Raw genomic sequence first — 24,558 nt, forward strand, 5'->3', positions numbered from 1 at the left:
AAAATGAATCAGGATTTTTCTCTCTGCAAATGGTATAACAATATTCCTGCTGCTTGTTAATAGCAGTCTTTGAAATCAGAGGCTGGAAGCTGCTTTGAAAGTAAATGTGGCTAATGAGCATTTGGCCGTCAACAGCTTACAGAGAAAAATATGTTTTTGTTGTGTAGCATTTAATGTTGGCAGATCATACAAAAGCCTATAGACAAGGTTAATTGTCAGATGAGAGGAAACGTCCTACACTGATGGTGGAGGGAATATATATTTGCTGTCGCAATATGTTCCCAGGAGAAAACTTTTTACTCTACATGCTCTCATTTTGTGGTGATACTACATAATCTATAGAGCCTTGTATGTATTTTAGTTTACTTTGATATGAAAGTATTACATTTTATATTTATTAGATTATATAAATTTGCGGTGGTTACATTTCTTTTAGTGTGCAAAGGTAATTTATTCCATTTCCTGCCAGCAAAGGACCTAAAGGAGCAGATACCCATGTTGGTCTGACACCTCTGCAAGCTCTAGTCTGGTGGGCATGAGTTCCCCTAACTTTACAAAGATTGTCTTTGAGATGCTCATAAATGTTATGTCCTAAATATATCCTAGCTTAGGGACTGTTCGTTATTTATTTAAGGGGCCACCGGAGGAGTTTTGGGACCTTTAGCCAAAAAAGACATGACCCTCCCCTCACCAGTAAAACAATTTCTATGACCCTCCAAAACGATTTGGAAAAAAGGCATGACCCTCCCCCAACAATTTATCAATACGTCCTGTACTGGTTTGCGTTTGGCAAATATATACAGATTTCCATTGGGTTTTTTTTTTTTTTTTACAGCTATGACATATGAGACTAAACCTCTGCATTCTGATCTGACACATCCCACTCCTCTGTTATGGTGTGGTGGCCATTTCAGTAGATTTACTCACTAACATTGTTGTGGAAACAAAATAAGCATGGAAACTAAATGCACAATTCCTGCATTACTTCAAATACTAAGTTACTCCTCTAGTAAACTAGTATTCACATGAAATAAAACAATAAAATATTGAGACCATTCAGCAAGGCACTCTGGGTAATATTCAACACACAAACTGGTTGCTATGGACTCGTCACTAGGCTTTCTCCACTTTGCCGTTTAAACAAAGTGGAATAAACGTATAAAAGTCCAAATCTACACAAAACCCGCAATCAATTAGTAAGCTGACATCAAATGTGGCATTTAAGAAACCTTTATTGCAACCTTGGCACGGTAAGATGTCCAGACATAGTGCAACAGTCATTTTCGTTTTTTACGTCCTGCTGCTCCCATCGTCAGCCAGGTAATATTTTTTTTTTACTAAAGCAGTATATGAAATCTGATGTATTACCTACCACCAGTTAGTTGTTTTGTGTTATTTAAGATATTTATAAAATATCTGATCATGCCAGAATTATTCCACTCATTTTTTAAACGATGCAATTTTCCGTTTCAGCCACCAGGGGGGCAGCTCCCCCTGCCCCACATGTCTATGCCCTGCCCCACAGCAAACTCATGGGTCAGACCCATCTGGTAGCGAAGGAGGGCAGAGACTGAGAGAGCTACATGGCGCTACATGGAAAAATATGCACCAAACAAGCCACTTTGAAATTTTGCTGTTTCATGAATACAAAAGTTGGGTGACCCCCCCCCCCCCGGACTGAAAAATGTTGGATGACCCTCCCCTCATCAAAGAATAAAAAGACACGACCCTCCCCTATTTTCCTCCGGTGGTCCATTCCATAAATACCGAACGGCCCCTTATCTAGGGTGATCACCCTAGCTTTAGCCAGCAGCCTTATACTTCCTTTATCAATTAAATTAGCTCTCTAATAGAGGGTTTGGCAGATTAAACAGACAATCTGTAGGACAATACTGGTCAAATTTAGCTTGCTTTAACCCGCCGCTTGCTAGGATTCAATCCAAATAAAGAAGACAATTTATTTATTGTCTAAATAATTAAATTAAAAAGTTAATTCTACATTTTACTGAATTTCTCACTTAAGATTGTCGTCTGTGTGTTCTGATTCATACATATAATAAACAGTAGAAGGCTTAAAACACTTCCCCATGGCACTCCACATGTTACTGGTTGACTGAACCTCAACTTTCTAAAACCTCTGTGTAAAATATAAATTAAAACAGTTCAATTCTGAGGAATACAAACCATAGAATGAATATAAAGATGAAGTCTCCACTTGCTCCCACTGTACAAAAATGTCCCCGATACAGGCGCTGCCATCTTGCGCTGTATGGCGACGTCATTTGAAGCCAGAGTCTGCGCAGTAGTGATCAATGTTGGAGCCGCAGTATTGAGGTCCCGCCTATACACCCGCCGGACTCACTCGCAAGTCAATCACAGCTGTCAATCATGGCGTTTTAGTTTGGCCCATGTCCCATCCACTAACATGAAGGGGGCAGCCAGCCACCAGGGAGCGATCGAGATGTTTTGGCTTCACTTTTGCAGATCTTTCATGTCGTCCATCTTTATATACAATCAGTGACACAAACCCATTGCTGACAGCTTCTTAAGTAGCAGACTTTGTAGGTCAATAAAGTATAAAAATGTCTGTGTGTTTGTGCATGTAGGTACATGAGTGTCGCACGATTCTTAATAATCTTGTGGTTCCTTTTACCATCCAGGTGGGGTTGGATCGCTGGTGGGAGCAAGAGATCCCTGTGGATGGAGCAATCAACAAAGGAGAGCTCATGACACACAACCTGACTGAGCTCATAAAGCCTGAGTCCTACGAGGTTCGCCTCACTCCCATCACACGTTTCGGAGAGGGTGACTCCACCGTCCGGATTGTCACATACAGTGGTGAGTGCTGTATACTAACTCTATGGTTGTCTATTTAGAGGACAGTTTACTAACCCTGCTGTATTTTAATGTTTTCATGTTTGGAAAATAGAGAGAAAAACATGGTAGGGGAGACACAGGAGAGCCAGATTCACATGTGGTTGCACAGGTGGAGGAATTACAGCTACAGCTGGTAATGTTATCTTTCAGCTAACTCAGAAATACTCTTAAATTATCTCCAGCTCCAGTTTGTGCTGCCGCATAATGACACATGTTCATCAACACTGATGGATATCAAAAGTTCACTCTGGTATCACCAATCATTACGATGATCTTGATGATGATGTAATATGTGTGATATGTAAGAGGAAGAACCAGTAAAAAAGTGAACTTATTAAAATGATTTGAATTGCATCTAACACATTAAGTCATCAGAAGACGGCTTGAATTCAGCTTGCTTTGCTTCTTTGCCAGTAAATGCAGATCAACTGACTAATCATCTCTTCCTTGTAACCTTTATTGCCTGAGTCAGGTCTATTCTGGACTCTGGTAGGCTGACTTGTTGTGTTTGTGCACGAGAGATCAAAGCATCAGATGACTCAAACATGTAGTTTGTGTCACACGACCAAACACAGCTGGTCAAAGAAGAGTCATGTTTTGCCTTACTCAGTTTCCCCCAAAACAATGTATTTTTTGTGTGATTCATTATTTTGCCACCAGATGTAATTTGTCTCCTTGGATGTTTTCCACACAACAAAAAGCTTTTCTGATTTTATATTTCAAATATGTAATATTAATATGAATTGCATTATACATAGACTATATCACAGTTGTAAACATAAACCATGGCCTCAAGTTGATTTCCTGTTGCAGTGTATGTGAATGACAACATTTGACAGGAAGTTAACAAGGGGCCAGGCTGTTGCCTAGCAATAAAATTCCATTGAAAAGGTATATATTTGGTTGATGTTTTAAATCAGGACTATAGTAATAGAGTAGCAACCAGAAGGAAATCATGAAGATGATGTGTACTGTATGGCGGGCCCGCTTGGTAGCCACCTGCAGATGTACATACTCCATGTACATCTGCACAGATGTACTTGAGATGTGCATTTTCAGAAACAAACTATCTGACTGTTTTCTGCCTATCACTGACTGCTTTCAGTCTTACTGAGTTGTGCTGGTGCAGTTGTGAATTATTCAGTTTCACTGCAGCTCATCATGGTAGGTGAACAGAGAATTGGGGAAGTGGGAAAGAGAGACCAACATGTTTTCTGCTTTTAATTTTTGGAGTAGTTTGTCATATGGTGTGGTCTCCGCCAAACCTTGAATTGAATTCCACTGAATTGAATGAAACTGAATCCAATCAAAGTGAAGTCAAGAGAATTGAGGCTAATTAAGACAGAGAGGCACAGAAAGAGAGATAGAGGCAGCATGGTTGGGACTGAGGAAAAAAAGAAGATATAGAGGAACAAAGTAAGAAAAAAAGAAGGAGACAGCCAATGCTGATGTGCGAATTGGCTGGCCAACAAGAGACTAGACTAATTATCACTCTAGGGCTGCTCTGTTCTCCCACACGCAGCATAGCATCACTGTAGCAGCCTTATGCAGGTCTGAGCAGAATCCACTCTGCTCACAGAATGTGTCCCTTAAGACTTCCTGACTGACTTGTGAAATACAGTTCAGCATCATCTCCATTATCGCTTTCTCTCCACTCTCACTGGGGAACATGGACCTGTGGGGCGTCTCTAAACAAGTTGTAGGTTTTAGAAGTTTATGGTGAACTGAAATGAATGGGTGTGATTTTTTAAATTATGTTACATGCAGTTGTGATTATTCAGTATGTTAGATTTGGGGTGTTGATCTACCTCTGATCAATAAATGAATGTAATATTTTCTTGGAAGAAAGAGAAATCCAGTTATGCTTGTAATTAGACGTGGACCAGAGACACAAGAGTCATCTATATTTTATTGTTATTTTTTGTTATGCAGTTAGATTAGGCGGAAAATGCTCTGCTGTTTAAGGGAGCTCTCCAAGAATCTGAGGAGATTCTGCTAGGAGAATGAATCAACCCTTAACAAACACATATATGAACATTATATCTTGGTTGAACCCACCAAAAGCTTAGCACAGGAGGTTGAGGCTGTAGAGGGATCTGCAGGAGCAAACAATGTTGTAATTAGTGCCGAGTACTGAGCAGATGAAAAGTGAGAAGTGTCATGTTATAACGACTGTGCTGTACACCTGGATAAATATAGGCAGTTGGTAGGCAGTTGGTAGCCAAGCAGCTGGTGAGTAAACCTGTGATTGTAAAGCATGGTTAAAGCAATTGATGCCAGTCAGCTGATGGAAGCCCCAACTTAAGTGCGCTGTCTGAACTCAGTCCATACTACATACAAAATCTCAGCAGGTTTTGAGCGTGAAGTGTGTTTATGCTGGAAAAGTGACAACATTGGTATTAGGGGTGGTACGGTTCACAAAACCCAAGGTTCGGTTCGTATCACGGTTTAAGGGTCCCGGTTTTCAGTTCTGTACGGTTCTTGTTGTTATTTTGTTATTGTTATTTTTTCTTTTAATTTTTAACACTCCAGAAATATACTTCAGCATATGATATATAGCTTAATTATCCACAATGTAGGATACATTATTAAAAAATTGTTATATCATGTAGTCATGCACATACTGAATGACTACATTCAGTTTGTGCATGTGCATGATGGGACCATCTCTGAGGAAAGATAGGTGAGATTTGATACAGCAAGAAGGAAGACATTGATGATTTCAACAAGCTTTTCATTTATTTCACAAAAAAAAGGAGAATGTGTATTGCCATCTACAGGAACGTATGTGCCTTTTTAGCACCCAAAGATTAAAATATTACAGAATATCAATTGAAATAACTTGCATTTATCAAACTGCCAACTTCAGTGTAGCTCTTACAAAAATGGTATCCTTTTAAAGAAAAAGAGAGGAACTCTTAAAGCTCCGTCTTTTGAATAAGTCAGAATACGTTAAACATAAAAAAAGTTGCGATTTTTTTTTTTGTATAGTTCTTTAAAAGGAAACTTGTTTTGGGGAGAATAAAACTACTCTGGGAAGAGATTTCCTAGTAACTTTACCAAAAAGGCTCAGGATGCTGTAAATGTTGGTATAATATGAAAATGGCTGGTGGACTTAAGACAAAAAATAATAATGTATCAAATGAATCAAATTTGAACATATGTGTCCATGGCTTGTTGATCTTTACTTTGTTAGTTAATTTTTTATCCTGGCTTGGCCTGGGACACACATTCATACGGTTTGATAAAGTACTTATTGGACTTTAACTTATCATTGCACTTAACAATAACGATCGTAGCTGTCTTCAATTTAGGTCATCCTATATGTCTCATCTCCGTTTTTTCCTGCATCCACCCTGTGTGTGTGTGTGTGTGTGTGTGTGTGTGTGTGTGTGTGTGTGCGCCAGTCGCGGGGGAAACTGAGCAGTCCCACCCCCGCCCGCTGCAGAGAGCTGACAGGATTGAAACAGCAGCCGCGTCAGCGGCTTTAGAGTGAAAAAACATTACAGTACATTGATGTTAAAATGTATACAGGTTGGCAGGACGATCTGAAATGTTTTGCACCGTCTTTCGCTGTACGTTTTGTTGGTAACTTCTCCACACCTCTTCTTTCGCACGAAAGGCAAACACACTGAGGTCACATACGGGCACGAGGCTACATTGCGCATGCGTCGGACCGTGCGACACACGCGCTCCGAGACAAGGGAACCGAGCGGTTTGGATGTTTTTTCATGAACCGTACCACCCCTAATTGGTATACTCGAAAAAGTTAGTATGAATGCTAAAAAAAGAAACTGGATTTTTGATGGTTTTCATTAGCTCTGTTGCTTCACAGCAAAAAGGCTGTGAGGGTGAAATCACCTTTAGCCCTGGTTCTTGCGGTATCGAGTTTGCACATTTTCCCTGTTTGCTTTGATTTGTTTGTCCGTCTAAGTGTGTTTGCCTTGCAATGACGAACACGGTGCTTCCTACCTTTCGCTAGAGTATATAGTATCTCGCTTCCCACGACCCTGAAAAAGAATGTGTGTGTGTACGGAAACAAACAACAAACCAAAGAAATAGCATAGCGGGTTTGCTAGCTGTTACGTTAAACATTGCTGTCCTAGTTTTAACATAAGGCCTCTAAAATCTAAGTATGAGTTTGCTCGTCATTGCCCAATAGGCCAAGCGATCGTTGTGGTGCACATAAAGCCGACAGTAGCAGCTTTTCTGTGAGTTGGTAAGAAAACACAAAAGCAGTTATAGGTTCCCCAGCTGTAGAATGAAGGATGGTTGTGTCACCAAGCTCCGAAGATGCTCTTTTAAATTTTGCTGCAGTGACAAACTCGGCATCTGTTTGGTGTTCCTCATAACACTCTCTCTCTCTCTCTCCGGTTTCCTCCAAGGCACAGGATTTAATGTTTAAGCCTCCTGTCAACCCTCACAGTGGCATGGTAAAACACTGCTGCATTTTTATGCAGCTCATAGTGACATATACAGTAAGATGCCTGTCCTAAAGTCAAAACCTACTAAATCTTACATTAAATACAATCTTCTGCTTGTGATGATTCCTATCGCCTACTGTAGCTGAGATGTTGGGGTATTATTATTATTCGGCCAGCGGCGGTTCACTGTAATCCCTTTCTGAGCTTTTATTCAGTCATTGTCTTAACTCTGTTTCCCTGAAAACTCAATGAATCACAGTTTTTGAAAGTTTTATGTTTAGTAATTGTTCTATTTCTTTTAAATACCTTTTAAAAGAGGATGGTATTTCTTAAAATATTGTGTTACTGCAGGGTGTTTTCACTATAGGGGTATTTGTGACAAGATGATAAAATACTGAGAAATACTTTGCAGCAACATAAAACCACTTGTGAAGGCATAGTAGTTTGCAAAAGACAGTGCAGCTGTCTGGTCACTATCGATAATATAATTAATGATTTAACACCCCTTTATTAAATAAAAGATATACCGATATTAAAAAGTCATATGGCGCACCTCTCACGGTTTCGACTAGTTATACAGTCAGGTCCATAAATATTGGGACATCGACACAATTCTAATCTTTTTGGCTCTATACACCACCACAATGGAGTTGAAATGAAACAAACAAGATGTGCTTTAACTGCAGACTTTCAGCTTTAATTTGAGGGTATTTACATCCAAATCAGGTGAACGGTGTAGGAATTACAACAGTTTGTATATGTGCCTCCCACTTTCTAAGGGACCAAAAGTAATGGGACAGATTAACAATCATAAATCAAACTTTCACTTTTTAATACTTGGTTGCAAATCCTTTGCATTCAATTACAGCCTGAAGTCTGGAACGCATAGACATCACCAGACGCTGGGTTTCATCCCTGGTGATGCTCTGCCAGGCCTCTACTGCAACTGTCTTCAGTTCCTGCTTGTTCTTGGGGCATTTTCCCTTCAGTTTTGTCTTCAGCAAGTGAAATGCATGCTCAATTGGATTCAGGTCAGGTGATTGAATTGGCCATTGCATAACATTCCACTTCTTTCCCTTAAAAAACTCTTTGTTTGCTTTCGCAGTATGCTTCGGGTCATTGTCCATCTGCACTGTGAAACGCCGTCCAATGAGTTCTGAAGCATTTGGCTGAATATGAGCAGATAATATTGCCCGAAACACTTCAGAATTCATCCTGCTGCTTTTGTCAGCAGTCACATCATCAATAAATACAAGAGAACCAGTTCCATTGGCAGCCATACATGCCCACGCCATGACACTACCACCACCATACTTCACTGATGAGGTGGTATGCTTTGGATCATGAGCAGTTCCTTTCCTTCTCCATACTCTTCTCTTCCCATCACTCTGGTACAAGATCTTTGTCTCATCTGTCCATAGGATGTTGTTCCAGAAATGTGAAGGCTTTTTTAGATGTTGTTTGGCAAACTCTAATCTGGCCTTCCTGTTTTTGAGGCTCACCAATGGTTTACATCTTGTAGTGAACCCTCTGTATTCACTCTGGTGAAGTCTTCTCTTGATTGTTGACTTTGACACACACACCTACCTCCTGGAGAGTGTTCTTGATCTGGCCAACTGTTGTGAAGGTTGTTTTCTTCACCAGGGAAAGTATTCTTCGGTCATCCACCACAGTTGTTTTCCGTGGTCTTCCGGGTCTTTTGGTGTTGCTGAGCTCACCGGTGCGTTCTTTCTTTTTAAGAATGTTCCAAACAGTTGATTTGGCCACACCTAATGTTTTTGCTATCTCTCTGATGGGTTTGTTTAGATTTTTCAGCCTAATGATGGCTTGCTTCACTGATAGTGACAGCTCTTTGGATCTCATATTGAGAGTTGACAGCAACAGATTCCAAATGCAAATAGCACACTTGAAATGAACTCTGGACCTTTTATCTGCTCCTTGTAAATGGGATAATGAGGGAATAACACATACCTGGCCATGGAACAGCTGAGCAGCCAATTGTCCCATTACTTTTGGTCCCTTAAAAAGTGGGAGGCACATATACAAACTGTTGTAATTCCTACACCATTCACCTGATTTGGATGTAAATACCCTCAAATTAAAGCTGAAAGTCTGCAGTTAAAGCACATCTTGTTCGTTTCATTTCAACTCTATTGTGGTGGTGTATAGAGCCAAAAAGATTAGAATTGTGTCGATGTCCCAATATTTATGGACCTGACTGTATGTTTTCATTATCTTCTTTTTTCTTTTTAGTATATTTACCAAGGGTCCTTTGCTGTTCTCTACATAGAATTTTTGTGGCATTTTTAGGCCTTTATTTTTGACAGGAAAGCTTAGACATGAAAAGGGAGAGAGAGGGGGAATGACATGCTGCAAAGGGCCGCAGGTCAGAACCAAACCCGCGGCTGCTGCATTGAGGACTTAGCCTCTGTATATAGGCCACTCTCTACCAGGTGAGCTACCCAGGCGCCCTACTTTTTTTTTTTTTTTATCTCAATCATCGACTTACTATTTAAACCACAGCAAAGCTCATCCATGTGGAAGTCCATTAAGGGTTCACTTGCATGTATCAATGTGTCATACTCACACTGATGCGAGAGCAGGACAACATACAGGAGCTTATTGTACATGGCTGTGTTTGGGTGGGTCTCTGGGTATGTGTGTGTTACTGCAGGACCAGTGCAGAACAATTACATCCTCTCTTAGTGGAGCAACAACAGTTTGATCGAAGGACACGATAGTGTGATGTCGCTCGTGTTATTTCTGTCTTGGAGACATGAGGGGAAGATTGCTGAATTACATTTGCCCAGGCTGTTATTATTCCAACTGATGGTTGGAGCTATGAAGCCATCACAGGGCTTTTCTCAGAATGGCATGGCACCTTCCCAGACCCTCTAAACATGATAGATGGGAATCTTGGAGAGCGTGAATTATATGAGGTCAGCGGAGAGAAAAAAAGAAGAAGCTGGGCTTCTGTTGTCTATGAGGACACTTGGCTGCAGCCATTGAATTGTCTGCTGCTTTGTAATAGAGCCGCAAGGCGGTGAGCAGGGAATCCAGCCAAGATGAGGTCAGTGTTTGTATCTGGAACGGCCTCTACGGACCGCTGTCCTTTGGCGGTCAATGAGCTTACTTTGTGTTTCAATCAAAATTAGGCAATTTGGATTGGAAGGCAGTCATGCATCAAACAACAGTTTGTGTTGTCCTCTGAGTTGGAAAAGAAGAATCCATACATGCACCTAATACGTGGGTTGAGGACATGGCCATTTAAAGCTCATTTCACACCATGTTCACTGGGACTGTTTATTTTGAGAACCATCAAACTTACATTTCATCCTCACACATTATTTGAGGCTTTTGTAGCTCAAAGTGAAAGCAGAGTGCTGCAGCATTACGAAAGAAATAAAAGATGCTTTTTAATCTCTCTCTATCTTGCTTCAGGGCTTTTTACACATATGCTTTAACAACAGTGCAAGTGTATTTGTGGTCCACTTGTGTGAACCTACAGGAGCTACAGAAGTATTTGTCTCTATGACACACTGGCCCAGCAGAGGAGCACCTTCAGCAGAAGACTCCTCTCACCCAGATGCACCACAGAGCGCCACAGGAAATCTGCCTGTGATCATTAAACTTTACAACGCCTCCCTCAGAGAGTCACACACCCTCCTCTCTGTAATCATCTCATCTCAAACATAGACAATCACTTCTCTTTTTTATTGCACTATAATCATCTCAACATAGACAATCATTTCTCTTTTTTATTGCACTATTTGCACATTAACATTGTACATTTCATAATTTATATATTATTACTGTACATTTGTTTTTATTATATATGTTAAAAGTCTGGATAATATATGTTGTTTGTATATGTTGTTTGTATACCTGGAGTGGTAACAAAAATAATTTCCCCCTGGGATTATTAAAGTATTTCTGATTCTGAAGACAAGGCTGTAATATTCCTGAGTCAAAAATCTAAATCTAAATCTGAATTTATTTTATTCCTTGTTTGTTTTCTCATATCCAATACCGTCATCTACATTGGAAGTTAAATTATCTGTTAGTGTATATGTGTGTGTTTAGAGAGTGTGTGTGTGTGTGTGTGTAGTAAAGTAGCCTGTGGGCCTGCTCTGTGCTCAGCTTGATTTCCTCAGTGGGGTTAGAGATATTGCTCGAGCAGACACATTCATCTGGACTAAGGCACCGTGAGTCAGCCTGAGGAGGCTGCAGGTGAAAAAAAAAAACTGACAAGGATACATATTTTCATAACCACGGTCTCGGAAGAAAGAAGGGGGCAGCAGGAAAGATTGCGGAGGGGGGTGAGGAGAGCTGCAGGAAATGTGAGGTTGAAGGGGAAAAGAGCCGGCAAGCAGGAGGGGCGGCTGAAAGAATAGAATTTTGTCAGAAAACCCAGCATCCGTTTCACCGGCCTGAGGCTGTAAGTTGTCATATAAAACATTTTCTCTGTAACAGGCCGGATGATTTCCTCCCTCTCTGCAGAGACTTCCATTACAGCAATGCCACTCTATGTAGCCCAGTGTAGATTCAGAAGGGAGCATTGAGTGTTGGGATGCAGGTATTTTCACAATCAGTGACATAAAAGATCATTAAAGCTTGTATACGATGAGGGTGTACAGCCTGTTCTCTCCATGCTCATGACAAGGCTTCAGTGTTGCAGTTCACTGAATCTTTTATATGATTCAATTGGAAATGCAATGGTTTGTTCTCTCGCTTTCCCTTTTCCCCCCTCTCTCTCTCTCTGTCTCTCTCTCTCTCTCTCTCTCTCTCTCTGTGCCTTATGTCTCTTTTCTCCCCACTGCAAGTGAACAAGTGGAAACACATTTCCATGAACCGCACAGCAATAAACAGAAATCACTTTTTGAGTTTCTGCTTTTAAAAAAAGCCGATTCCACCATCCCCTGCAGTACTTCCCCACTCTTCAGTACATGTTTTCCTTTGTAGGAATGATTTGTTATTACTCACTTTAATTGGTTAGGATTAAAATCAATTCCACCCATGAACAGCAAGGTTTTCATAAATCATGCACCAACGTAGTTTTGTGGTAAAGCTGATGTATCGCATCTATTCAACCGGTCAGCAATCGATCATGAAAATGCCCATGAATCTTCTTGACAGGTTAAATGGTATTTACCCTGCAAAAAGTGAAGTGCCGACTAACTGGCTCGTTGCAACTCTGTGTGATACCCTTGACCTTTCTGTGTTTGCTGCGGCGGTAGCCTCTTAAATTATCAATGAGGGAAGAATCGAATCACGGTTAGGTGGACAGAATGCAAAAGAAGTTTTGCATGTATTTCAATGGACTCAAGTCATCAGTGTTTGATCTATAAGTTCCCATAATGGCGGTGTTGAAAACAGAAAGAATCAAGGATGTTACAGGAAAGTGATTAGCAGACTCACTTGTGATTATTACTCTTATTTTTATAATTTATTGGCTTCTAAATGGAAGTATAAAATAGGCTTAGTGCTCTAAATGGAAGTCACCTTCAACAAGAACATCAGCAATGCCGGTAAATGGCAATAATGATAAGCAGTTGCGCTATAAGCTTATTAATGCGGTCAGGCTGGTCTTCCTAATCCCTCTGTCTTTTACATTTGATAAAAGGCAGAGGACGGCTGTCCCCTTTTCCACTATAAATCCCAGACATCTCTCTTTTTGTCTGCTCAATAATGATTCCATTGTGCGTGCCAGTGGATTGCTTCCTGTTTAGCTGTGTGTTTATATTTATACTTTTTATTTGCACACTGTGGAAGCAATAGAGCCTGACGAAGATGGTGCGTACACACTCTAATATGCTTTGAGTGTTTTAGTATCACAGGACAATATTCCCATGTTTCCCATGGGCCTCTTTCATTTAGTTTTTATGACAGTAGAACACTGAGCAAAGTGTGCAAGCTGGAAGTTTTGTACATTACTTGTATTAGCTCTGTGCCTAAACAGTAGATGACAGCAGGGCGAAAAGGTTAATAGCACAGCTACTGTGTGCATGCTTTTGTTGTATTCTGTGTAACCTGTGGTGGAGCACATTATACCAGCCAAACATTTTTAAAGTGTGACAGTTTGAGTGCTTGTACTGCTACGTGCGTGTTCCCTTTTAAGAAGTGTCTCACGTATTGACAGACAGCTAAGGTATTCTGTACTAATGACTGTCCCTGGCCTTTCTCTTTCACAGCTCCCATCAACCCTCACCTGAGTAAGTAATGTGCACCTCACTTAGCATGGCTCGTCAGAGAGCGAGCTCCTTTTGTCGTAGCAGTCTGTGAGAACAAAGTAACTGCACATCCCGTAGAGATCTGACTCGCAACATGTCACACTGCACTGGAAGATCCTTCTTAAGTAGCACTTAATGAAGTATGATAAATAAGGCTTCCTTTAGGAATTCTGGATAAACCTGCATCAGGCTATTCGACATGTTGAGAGCTATAAATCTCCGCAGGACATTGCATTTTGGATGGAGTGTATTTGCATGAGATATGAGGTTTTGTGTGTTAGTGTGTGTGTGTGTGTGTGTGTGTGTGTGTGTGTGTGTGTGTGTGTGTGTGTGTGCGTGCGTGCGTGCGTGTGTGTGTGTGTGTACGTGCGTGCATGTGTGTACACGCTCTGTGCTTTGTGAGCAGTACTGTTTGTATTCTTTAGTCCCATTTATGACACATTTCATTGTTGAAACTTTACATATTCACATCATTCACGCCTTGAGAATCCACACTTAATCATTGTTTGCTGTGCTGCAGTGTGCTGTTGTGTATTGTGCTTTATTTATTTATATAGATATATATTTTGGTGGGTGTTTACACAAACATTGCCAACATAATAACAAACATCCTAATCACCAACATCATTATCCAAATCCCTGAAAGAAACTATCTTACCTGCCCGCCTCCTTTTTCTCCACCCTTCCTCTGCCTCTCCTCCAAATCTCTCCTGGGCGCAGAAGGCGAAAACATTTAGTTTAGCTCACAGTGGATGGGGGCGTTAGTGTCTAGCGCCCGGAGCTAGACCTCCATTTAAATCTGCATGCCTATGAGGAGAAGAGTCAGGAGTGCCTGCAACCCAGCCACTTCCCTCCGCTTCTCTCTCTCCTGCTCTCACTTTCTATCTCTTTCTCTGCCTCGCAGCATCGCTGCCCTTCTTCCTTCCCTTGGTCCATCCACCCACACTCTACCTCAGTCTGTGTTACCTCCATTACCTAAGTAGAAGCTGCAGATTCTGCTCCTCCCAAGGTCACCACTCCAAACTGCTCCCAGCTACGTTTTAATAAATCAATGAATATTTATCAGATAATAACACATGCCTGCATCCGACAGTTTCACTCCCTCTCTGAACACTCCACTAGTTTAAAAATGTCAGTCAAAGGGCCGTGGAAAACACTAGAGGTCGACCGATATGGGTTTTCTCTGGCCGATGCCATCACCAATCTACACTTGTATACTATAAAATGTATTATGTAAAAACATACTGTATATTGTATAAATAATGTATGAAAAATATATTAAATAAACGAAACAGGTAAGAAGAAAATAAACTTTGTCAAATAAACTTTTCAATGAAAAAATGAAGTTTAGTGCACTTAGCAGCATTTATTAAACTTCTGAGAATACAAATCTGCAAGTTTCCCAGAAAGTGACATGTTATTATTAATCTCAACACTATTTCCTCCTAACTCCTGTTGAATCACATACGACTAGGGCTCTCTAAAGTCAGTTCTTGTTCACCCGTTTGTTAGATCATTGTAGATCATAGATCAAGTGTTTCTGTGTTTTGGGGATCCTACTGTTACATGTCCTGTTGCACTCATTAGGATCTTATCTGAGCAGATTTCTGTCATTCAAACAACTCTTGGTTGTAATTTAAAACTCGTCCAGCCAATGTAATAAAATTAAGGGTTTTATTCGTGCTCGAGTCCATATATGCAGTTAATGGATACAGGCACGGAGAACTGAAGGCTCTGTTAGCAACGATTAGCTCCGTTAGTGGTTAGCTCCAGTTAGCTCCGTTATAGGAGTGGATGAGACTTCCACGGACAGGGGTAACAACCAGACTCTGATAAATGACATTCGGGGAGCTTCCACAGCGGTGTGGCCGCAGTGTTTCGTATAGTTTTATTAGTACAGTTAATCCCAAGGCAAGATCGCCAGCAATATGCTACTACTAATGGTAGTATCTGAGCCTGAAGTGACTGTGCGAGACACATGGCAAGTTCACGAGGGGAGGGGCTGGAGGCAGCTGGTCTGGGTGCGCTGTAAAAAATGTCAGCTATTCATGTTTTTAACACTAGGCTGCCCGCAGATGCCCCCGCCTATTAATCGGCTTTATATCGGATGTTGGCCGATGCCGATTATGTAAAAATATGCCAAAAATCGGCCGATTAATCGGTCGACCTCTAGAAAACACGCCTGCTATACAGAAGATGGAGAGTGATAGAGATGAAGGAAGGCAGCGTCAATATTGAAAAATTGATTACAGAGTCCTACTAGTGAGACACTACCAAACAACAGAGGACAATCTTTTTGACTTTCAGTCATGAAAAAAAAGATGGTCTATGCGTCTAATAACCAGTTCTGAAACACACACACACACACACACACACTGCCATTGGATGTTTTGCGGATATTTTGCAGAATACTGCAGAGACTTCCTTTCGCTGTCAGGGGAAAACCAAACACACTCAGTGACGTTACCACTTCAGTCAGCGAAAGGTCACATCTTAATTTTGAAATTCTGTTCACCAGATTGTGTGGTGTAATTAGGACTTTGCTGTTATATATATCCCCCCCGAGACACACATACACACTTATAAATCTCATAAATATACAGTAGGTGTCACACTGCACAGATACTGTACCTACAAGGCAGTGTATAACTTCTTACTCTTTTATAATGATGTGAATGTAAGAGCCTGATTCTGCTCTGTCACTTACCAGGAGAGTTCCACTGCAGCTTTGAGGAGGAGCCCATCTGCATGTTCACCCAGGACAAGAATGATGATTTTGATTGGACGCGGCACAGCGCTGCTACCCGCGATACCAAGTATACGCCCAACACCGGGCCCAGTGGTGACCGCAGTGGTTCCAAGCAGGGTAAGTAGTTGTAAAAGTCTAACTTCAACCATTCACTGAACCCCTCCCCAGACAGTGACTATCCAATCATAGCTTAGCTGTAGTAAAAGCAATACTTGAAGAGCTAAAGTGTAAGGAATGAATTAAATAGTGTGTTTATCTGCTCTAACGTTAAAGTCAAACGTTAGCAATCTCAGCTAACTAGCATACCACCTATTTAGAAACATACTGTTTAAAAATACTACAAGCTGGCAAAGAGATGGATGGATGGATGGATGAGAACAGAACAACAAAAGAGTACTTTAAAAGATCCTCTAACATAAAAAATAATCTCCTTTAAATAACATTACCTGTCTGATATGGGTCTTCCACATTGTCTTCCCTTGTTCAACAATCAAGAATCTATGAATATGCAACTGTGGTGGGCACAAGATGTCTCCTACTAGACTAAACAAATCCATTCTCAGTGTTTACTGAAGGCCTCGGGTTTTCACACCACACTGTAAACTGCAGAGATTTTAGGTGAGCACAGAGAAACTGTCCCCCTGTCAGCAGATGTGAAAACAAACTCTGCACATACGTTATTATGCACAGTGAAGCTGTCACATCCAAGTGAAGTAACATAAAACCAAGTTTTATTACTGGAGGGACAAAACAATGCATTCAGTCAAGATAAGTTGTCAAACTAGAAAATAATAAGTAAAAATAAAAATAGGTCCATCCATTCAAATCTACGTTAAGAGTAAGCTGAGTCCTTTGTTAGCGCAGTCTTTTTTCGGTGTTACAGCTGTCATGATGAGCGTGTCAGAACCTACGACTGCATCAGGAGGACAGAGAGAGACAGAGAGAGACAGAGAGATAGAGGGAGTGTGTATATATGGACAGAAAGAGAAAACTGAAACTCAAGTTTATTAGGATACCATTTAATTAACTTACCACTCAATTAGCAATTTGGGCATATTCACAACTAATCTGTCATAGCGTAAATGATCGACATCAGCAAAAGACGGTGGGTCTCTCACATTATCTGGTCGGGAGGGGCAGTGAGGTTTTTTATTGCTGACAGACAGAAGGTACATACTAATGTTTGATCCACAGTATTAAAAATATGAAAGGATGCGGAACTGAACCGTCTTTCATAGCTCGATGATGCTGCTGCTGTTTGCCGGGGACATGTAGCTTTAGCCTCAGTCTTTTTAGCTCATAAACCTTGTGTTTAAGTGCACATTAAAGACAATTTTACAGGGTTCTTGTTTTAAAATACATACATACAGAGACAGCGTCCATGGAGTTAGCATTAATTAGCTGCTACCAAGCAGTGATTAAATCTGCTAGCAACAGTTGCATATCGGCCAACAAAATCCGCCAAGAAATTTGTCAGAAATCAGTGACGCGCTGCTTAAAAAAAATTATGATGAATCTGCCACCGTCCTCACTGTAAACCTCGTATGTGCCCTGCTGGAAGGGAAAGCTTGACCGTTAAGCAGCAGGAGCTTAGCGAATGGTTAGTTGATTGATGCCTTGGATAAGTGGTCAGTTAGGTGATTGTTTGATTGAGGATTCCCTAATATAGCCTCATACTCGTGGTGGCACGGTGATTGGCACTTTGTGTTTACAACAGTCCAATCATGTGTTATAAGCTGGAATTGAATTGGGAACTTCAAATTGACAATGGTGCAAGTGTGAAAGTGTTTGTCTTTGTGCTTTTGCGCAACACATGCTGAGAAAGGCCTCAACACCCTATGACACTGAACAAAAATATGTACCTTTAGAGAATAAAAATAATAATAATAATAATATGTTTATTTAATAAAGCACCTTTTACAGAACAAAGTCACACCGTGTTTCACAAGAGTGCAGTTGTTAAAGGTAACAATAAAAAGAACAATCAATAAAAAAGAATGAAGTAACAATAGAAATACAAATAAAAACAGTGAAATAAGACTTAAAAACAAACAACATTACAAATCTGGGGCAAATGGCAGTTCAAATAGGTGATATACGTATACATAGATAGATACATGTAATATACCTGTAGATTAAAAGGCAAATTAGGTACAAATAATCAACATTCACTAACCAGTAAGAAAGTCACTCAATTGAATTTGTCAGCTGGGGATTTATCTGTATAGATGAACAATTATATTGCAAAATTATGCTCAGAAAAAAACTGTTGGAATAAATGTAAGCTATGATTTTTGCCAGCTGTCAGTGTGGCTCAGAAAATCCTGCACCTGCTCATTTGATTGGAAAAACGTTGGTTGAATGCACACATTTAAATGGTTATTTCTTATGTAATCTATGCATGAATACATGAATCCCCACAGTGCACCGGCAAACAGTGTCATTATCATGTTATTGCTCAATAACGTGACAAGATATGAAATCAGCATAGCATAAATACAACATGTTGTACCTATTATACAATATATGCAAACATGTCACTAAAGGTTTTACCCTTTTGACATGTTGAAATAAGTTAGAAAGATTCAAGTGTTTCCAACTGCATACTAGATGATGTCAGCTGTACTCCTTGTGTCATCTATTGCTCCATGCAGCACAATCTGACGATGAGCAGCCTTGATCATTTATGTTCAAGATAATCGTGTAACTGAGTCTCTGTTGCTGTTTCCATGGGTACCTAAACCAGAGAAATTGGCATTTTAGTATTCAATATGTCAGTTACTGTACATGTGCAGGTATTCAATATTCAAGAACATAATAAATAATGAATTAAAATAATTGGATTTGCAGGAATCCGTCGGAGGATTTTATACGAATCCACTGATGGAAGGTATCTGTGGTGGAATATAAGTGCCTATTATGGTGCTGTGGCAGTAGCAGCAGCTGAAGTGGTAAATAATGCATTGGCTTTAATCACCTAATGGTTTCAAAATGTCCAGCATTTCATTACCAGCCCCGTTCCTCTTTGCGTATAATTATCTGAAATGAGATCTAACCGAGGGAGATATTCCATTTGATTTTGGCTCGAGGGGCGCGGAGACGCTCGCTAGCTACCGTCCCTGTGCCTGTGGCAGGGCAGAGATTGGCTTCAGATCATGTGACTCAGACACAATCAGAGGGCTGTCCACGACTGTCAGACCAATCGGAGCATAAATGTAACCCAATTGTTATCGCCTTGATTTGCCCCTGGTTATTGCCATTAGTAAAAGGAGAACTGTCCTTCATAGAAAGCCTGGCCCCTTATCTCTGATATGGAAAGTTTAATTTCCATCATGCTATCACAGACTGGCTGAAAAAGCAACTGACCAAAGATGCCTCGCTTTTTCCTACTGTTTACAGTGACACATAATTTGAGGGTGTATAGTAGGCCGTCAGAAAGTAGTTGTGGGAGTCTGAACATAACATAAGCTCTCCTATTTTTTAAAGGGTATATCCACTGTTTGTGCAGTTTCCCAGCAAGGCATAATGACTTTGTCCTGAGGACATCAACAAGGCATATTCAGATAATATACTCTATATACTGTACAACACAAAATGTATACTATAGGTCATAATATTACCAATTCAGGGTGCGGTTACCTTCGGTTTTAGCTTCAAATAAAGTGGTTTAGAAAATCTGGCTTAAGTGTTGTCTTTTTACAACCTGTATAGACATCTGACTGCTTGTTTTCCTAGAATAGGGGAGTACAATGTTAACAAAACTGAGATAAATGATGACCAAAACTACAAAATTATCAGTATTAACCTAGTCTGGATCGACGACGGTTCATTTACCGGATAGTTCGAGTGGAAGTTCCAGCGGATGTCGAGTACTAGCAACGTTACACACTGAGCAATGTTACATACTGAAAATGGCAAGTTCTGAAGAAGATTTGGATCATGCAACAAGGCAGGCCTTCTTGGTTCGTTTGGGGAATGATTGTAAAGATGTACAAAGAATATGTTTACAGCATTTGCTCTCTAACTGGGACGTTTTTTGGACCGATTCGCAGGGTTTTGCTAAGGACAAAATACACACAGCGATACGCTGGTAAGAGCAAATTACTTTTAACCATTTATCCAGCTATTTTAAATAGCTCACGTTACTGTTTTGTGTGAGCAGTTAACAGTTTTTCTTTTGCAGGATGCAAATGTTCCACCTAAACAAGTTCCTTCCCGAGACCATTTTGCAGAGCCACGGTCACTGCGTCCGGAGCTTAGAGCCGCCCAAGACGATTGTGATTGGTTTAAAGAAATGCAAACAATCCCTGACCGTTTTTTCTTCTATCCAGGAGTGTATGCTCCTGTTGCCAGACCTTCCTCAGCAATACTGTGGCGATAGGTCTGGCAGTGTAAGACTATAATAAACCAGAATTAAATGTTCCGCTTCCTGACAAAGTACATTGTAGGTTTTATATATTAAGATATTTTGTCTGCTAGTGAATCTTACTTGCAATTCCTGTATATATGTCTTATGTGTGTTTTCATGTGTCCCTGTGTTTCAAGGTTTCTACATGTACATTGAGACATCAAGACCACGGAAGGAAGGGGACCAGGCACGGCTTGTTAGTCCGTTTTTTAACGTAGCACCTAAAAACCCTTATGGTATCACCAACCCACCTGCCTACTGCTTCAGCTTCTTCTACCACATGTATGGAAAACACATAGGTAAGATGCATTCCTCAGATGCTTAACTGTCCCCAGTCTGTATAACAAATGACTGTGTTACTCTTGGGTTTAATCTGACATACTATATTCAGTGCCAAAAATATCATCTTAATTAATATTCATTGCTCAATGGTTCATGGGAACTTATGAAGAAAAGGATAATTACACTTGTTCCTTAAAGAATCTGTCACTGTTCTGTGCTTTTGGTTGCTTAAGCAGAAAAAACAAACTTAAAGTGGAACTTAAATTGTTTTGGCAATTCACTGCTAAATGAAGGAGATTCATTCTTATCTATGCAGAACTAAATAGCAGTCAATAAGGCAACAACACAAGAAATTTTATTTAGAAATTTAAAAAAAGCTTGATGCAAAATCTTGCATCTATGGGACATCACACTGGCTTTGGGACATAAATTAAGGGATCTTGAAATTGCTGTCTGCCACCTGCGTGTTTCACAGTGGGCATTTCCTTTATTTGTCAAAGAATGCTTGTTCGTGAGACAGGAAAACTCACTAAGAAAAAAAAAAAAGGGAGAACGGCAGCACTTTTCCTTGTAAGCAACAGAATTTCAGTAATTTCCAGAGAGTTTGTCCCCATGGCAGGTGCTGCAGGGAGATTTGTGCCTTCATGCTAAGATTTTGTAAGTGCAGCTGTCAGATGTTTCAAGCAAAATATATCTCATTTTTGCAACAAACCCTTTCAAAGGTGTGTACACAAGTCCTGGGCATTAGCTGTTACATTCCTCTTTGAATGTAGATAACAACCTTGTATGGCCCATTTGAAGATGGCAGAGCGACTGAATGAGCCATCTGTGGCTTACGTCTGACTCTTAGGCTTCCTTCACCGGGGAACCAATCAGCTGACCGTGAGCACTCCCTGCTCTGAGAGCAAGCTGTTTGAGTGTTTGTGCTTTCGGGAATGGTGAGAAAGATTGGATCTCTAGCACAAAAGCGGCTGGATAATATGTTGTTGAAGGCCTCTATTGGTGTTTGCTTTGCCTGAGCTTCACCCTGTATCATTAGCTACTGCACAGCTTCATAGGGCAGGTGAGGGACAATGTTGGGTGGGGTTGTGGGGTCATCTTGGTATCATGGGGGCTAAATGCTGTTAAAGCTGCAGTGGGTAGAATGCAAAAAAACAGCAGAATTTAAAGACGCGTAAGACCTTTTCCTGCAGCTCAGAACCGCCAATAGGAACGCTCTCTCTCTTTCTGAAACGACCTGTGATTGTTAGACCTGTGAAGGCTAGATTTTCTGAAGCCTGAATACAGAGCCAAGAGGAAATGCAGAAGTCTTGTTTTCTCTTAGACCAATTTTTTTATTACAATATGCTGAAAGGTTATCATTAAACTTTTTCTCAATGGCGCCAAAAAAAAGTTTCCTACCGCAGCTTTAGGGCATGAGAGCAGTTAGATGGCAAGTTCATGTTGTGCACTCAAAGCACTGCATTTACAACAGTGCAAAAAAAGTAATTCTACAGTTCTCCATTTTCAAGACAATAGAGGGAGCTAAAAGTGAGGACTGTTTCAGTCAATCTTGTTCATAAATCTTCCACGACCCAATCAGCACCCAAGGGTTAGGAAGTCTGATCTACTTTGGCAGTGAGGCTTTGATCTCCACATATTAATGGACCCAATATAAGCCACTTCAATGCCTCTCAAACCAATTCAACTCCCACACTGACCTCCACATGCATGATGGTTCCTGTGTTGGTGCATTTGGAACCTGACAACCTTTTTCCAGTCATCAACTGATGTGTGTTAGGTCACTGCACAATTGTGTTTTTGTTGAATCATATGTTGGACTGGTTATATGCTGTTAGGCCCAAGCCACCAGATGTCTCCCATTTTAATCTACTAGAATAGGCACCTCTCTTAGCAAACATATCTCTCTTGTGTTATGGACTATTACCTTTGACATTTGCAACTTAAAAAAAGAAGCCTAGCGACTACAGTTTTTGGCAGTGGTAAAAATGTCTATGGCATCCATCAAGCCATTCTCAGTGATCCGTTCATATCCAAAACAAATGTGGACATAAATTACAAGCACAGCAGCCTTGGAGCCCAGTTTGTGTGGTATTTGAGGCTGACTCGCACAGTGACGAGCATACATAGCTGTCTGCCAGTGTGTCTTTTTATATCCTAACACTAGGCCGGAATTTTCAAATCCTTGGATTCGAATCAAAGTTTCTCTCAATAACATTAAATATTCATGACTAATTGAGAAAGTCAAAGTTAAAGTTTTGAAAACAGAAACATCCTTAAGTATTATTTATTAAGAGTTTAAAGGAGACCTATTATCTTCATTTTCATTTTCTGTAATATCTATAATGTTACAATGTTGGATGTTCATATTAAACATGGTCAAAGCTTCAAGTAATATGGTAAATGTATTTAAAAGAAATCCCTGTGAGCCAAAACCTCAGATTTCAAACTGTTCTGAACGCTGCTCTTGGCCAGGTATGATGTCATACTGAGCCAGTTGGGTGGTCATCTGCTCCAAGCACGCCACTGCAGGGTTTACAAAACATACACTGCTACATGTAGCTACATGCTAACGTCAGGGAAACCTGTAATCTTGGTGGCAGATGTTGTTAATTTGATTGACAGTGGCAAAACACCCCAATAACTGCCATCAGATTCTGATTCAAGTACTGTCAAATCTTAATTGTGGAAGTACACAGCATCACCTTCTCCCAGCTTTACAAACCAGTGACAAAAAATACAGACATAAACAAAAGATACCAATATATCTCATGTGAAATAACCAAAACTGTTGAGACTTTGGCAGATTGTTGTGTGTTCACTTGGGACCTTGTCACTCTTAGTAAGAAGCTGATTGAGAAAATGTGTTTTCAGTGCCTTTAAAAAGGAAATGACAGTGATACCTGACAAAAAGAGAGTGCACCACAAAAAACAACTAAAAATACTACTTCCTTAAACATATTTTTAGTCGCCAAAAAAAATAAATAAAAGAATGGAAAAATAGATAACTTACAAAGTGACGATAGAGGAAGAGAGCAATGATAGTGAATGAAGTCAAAGAGGGGACAGGGAGTTTCAGTTCTGTGCTCATTAAACTTGATGTTCAATAAACTGTGAAATCACTACAGGCTGGCAACTGCACTCTTCTCTCTTTTGATAACATGTTTACAGCTAGCATTTGGCTGCCTTTACCTCAGTATTCTAGTGAGACGCCGGTGGTATCAGCGCCATCTCCACCCTCCACCTGCTCCGCTCGGAGCTTCTGCTGGACCTGCTGCTCCAACTCCAACCCCCTCAGCTTTCTCTCTTCTTCGTTCGCTTTTTCCTTTCAGTGCACTGGCTTATATATCTTTTATAAGCTATATTTTCTTTTGTGGATCTTGTGTCATTCCAACTTTTTTATTTCCCTTTGATGTTTGTTCAATTACCGTTATTTGCATTCATAATATACATAGGCTTAAATATGAGTAAAAGTCATTATTTTCAAAGTTGGACGTAAGTGTTGGAATTATTAATGGGCATTTTTATGCAGCATCACATTCATTTTTTAGAGAAATTCAACCACTGAACCTGTGAGCTCTCCTGCTT

The 24,558-nt window shown here is 40.4% G+C and overlaps 1 protein-coding gene across 1 annotated transcript in view; it reads left to right on the forward strand.

The window, feature by feature from the left end:
- LOC144533769 (MAM domain-containing glycosylphosphatidylinositol anchor protein 2) overlaps nt 1-24,558 on the forward strand; it is a 187,025-nt gene that overhangs the window by 157,005 nt on the left and 5,462 nt on the right. The window contains exons 12-15 of the mRNA XM_078275320.1: nt 2,661-2,838; nt 13,493-13,513; nt 16,242-16,397; nt 20,826-20,987. Of these exons, the coding sequence (XP_078131446.1) occupies nt 2,661-2,838; nt 13,493-13,513; nt 16,242-16,397; nt 20,826-20,987 (517 nt within the window). The remainder of the gene's footprint in view (nt 1-2,660; nt 2,839-13,492; nt 13,514-16,241; nt 16,398-20,825; nt 20,988-24,558) is intronic.

Source organism: Sander vitreus, chromosome 18 (genome assembly GCF_031162955.1).
Source record: "Sander vitreus isolate 19-12246 chromosome 18, sanVit1, whole genome shotgun sequence".
Lineage (NCBI taxonomy): Eukaryota > Metazoa > Chordata > Actinopteri > Perciformes > Percidae > Sander > Sander vitreus.